The sequence below is a fragment of the Dipodomys ordii genome, unplaced genomic scaffold (assembly GCF_000151885.1).
Source record: "Dipodomys ordii isolate 6190 unplaced genomic scaffold, Dord_2.0 Scaffold72, whole genome shotgun sequence".
Lineage (NCBI taxonomy): Eukaryota > Metazoa > Chordata > Mammalia > Rodentia > Heteromyidae > Dipodomys > Dipodomys ordii.
In genome coordinates this window covers 2,661,347-2,662,056 of record NW_012267288.1, presented here as the reverse complement: position 1 = coordinate 2,662,056, position 710 = coordinate 2,661,347, and the positions used below count along the sequence as shown (strand labels likewise).

The 710-nt window shown below is 65.2% G+C and overlaps 1 protein-coding gene across 1 annotated transcript in view; it reads right to left on the bottom strand.

Annotated features, from left to right (window-relative positions):
- The window catches only part of Twistnb (TWIST neighbor), a 9,762-nt gene extending 9,465 nt beyond the window's left edge, over nucleotides 1–297 (bottom strand). The window contains exon 1 of the mRNA XM_013024068.1: nucleotides 31–297. Within this exon, the coding sequence (XP_012879522.1) occupies nucleotides 31–284 (254 nt within the window). The 5' untranslated portion in view covers nucleotides 285–297. The remainder of the gene's footprint in view (nucleotides 1–30) is intronic.
- Between the last annotated feature and the right edge of the window lie 413 nt (nucleotides 298–710).

Below are 710 nucleotides of genomic sequence, written 5' to 3'. Positions count from 1 at the left end.
GGGGCGGGGGAAGGCGACGGGCCGCGGTACCTCTCCGAGTAGCGCAGGAGCTCGGCGTCCAGCTGCTCCCGGATGCCCGTGCGCTTCCGGTGCAGGTAGCGCGGCGACAGGGCGACGTGCCGGCGGTGCGGCCCGGCCACCAGGCAGGAGTAGCGGCTGCCCACCAGCGCACTCGCAGCAGCGTAGGTCGGCAGCTCCAGGCAAGGCACGATCCCGGCAGAGCCCACCCCCCGCCCCTCCGAGGCCGCCTTCGGCCCGGGAGGCTCCAAACCACCAGCGGCCATGCGGCTAGCTAGGTCTCTGCTGGCGCGCGTGACTGACGCAACCGCCTCGCCGTCGACGCCTACATTGTACGTCACAGCCCTCTGCCACGCCTCCGGGATTTTACGCTCCTTTCCTTCGCTCGCAAGAGACTAGTCTGACCAGCAGGGGGCACCTCTCCTGCTCGGAGCCCGCGGGGCGTTCCTAGCCTATGCCAACCTAAAGAGGTTCTGGCAGGCCAAAAAGGGTCTCCGACCTCATTGCATTGACGAGGGTGTCCATCTGGACCCTTCGCAGCAGCGACGTGGTTTAATAGAAGTCTACACGCTTGGGCTGCACAGTAACGCGTCAGAAATGTTTATAGCCTATATCTTCCCTTCTCCTGCAGCTCCCATTCCCCAGATGCAAGGTGTGTGCAGGAACCCACCGTCTGTCTCCCTCGCAGGGCA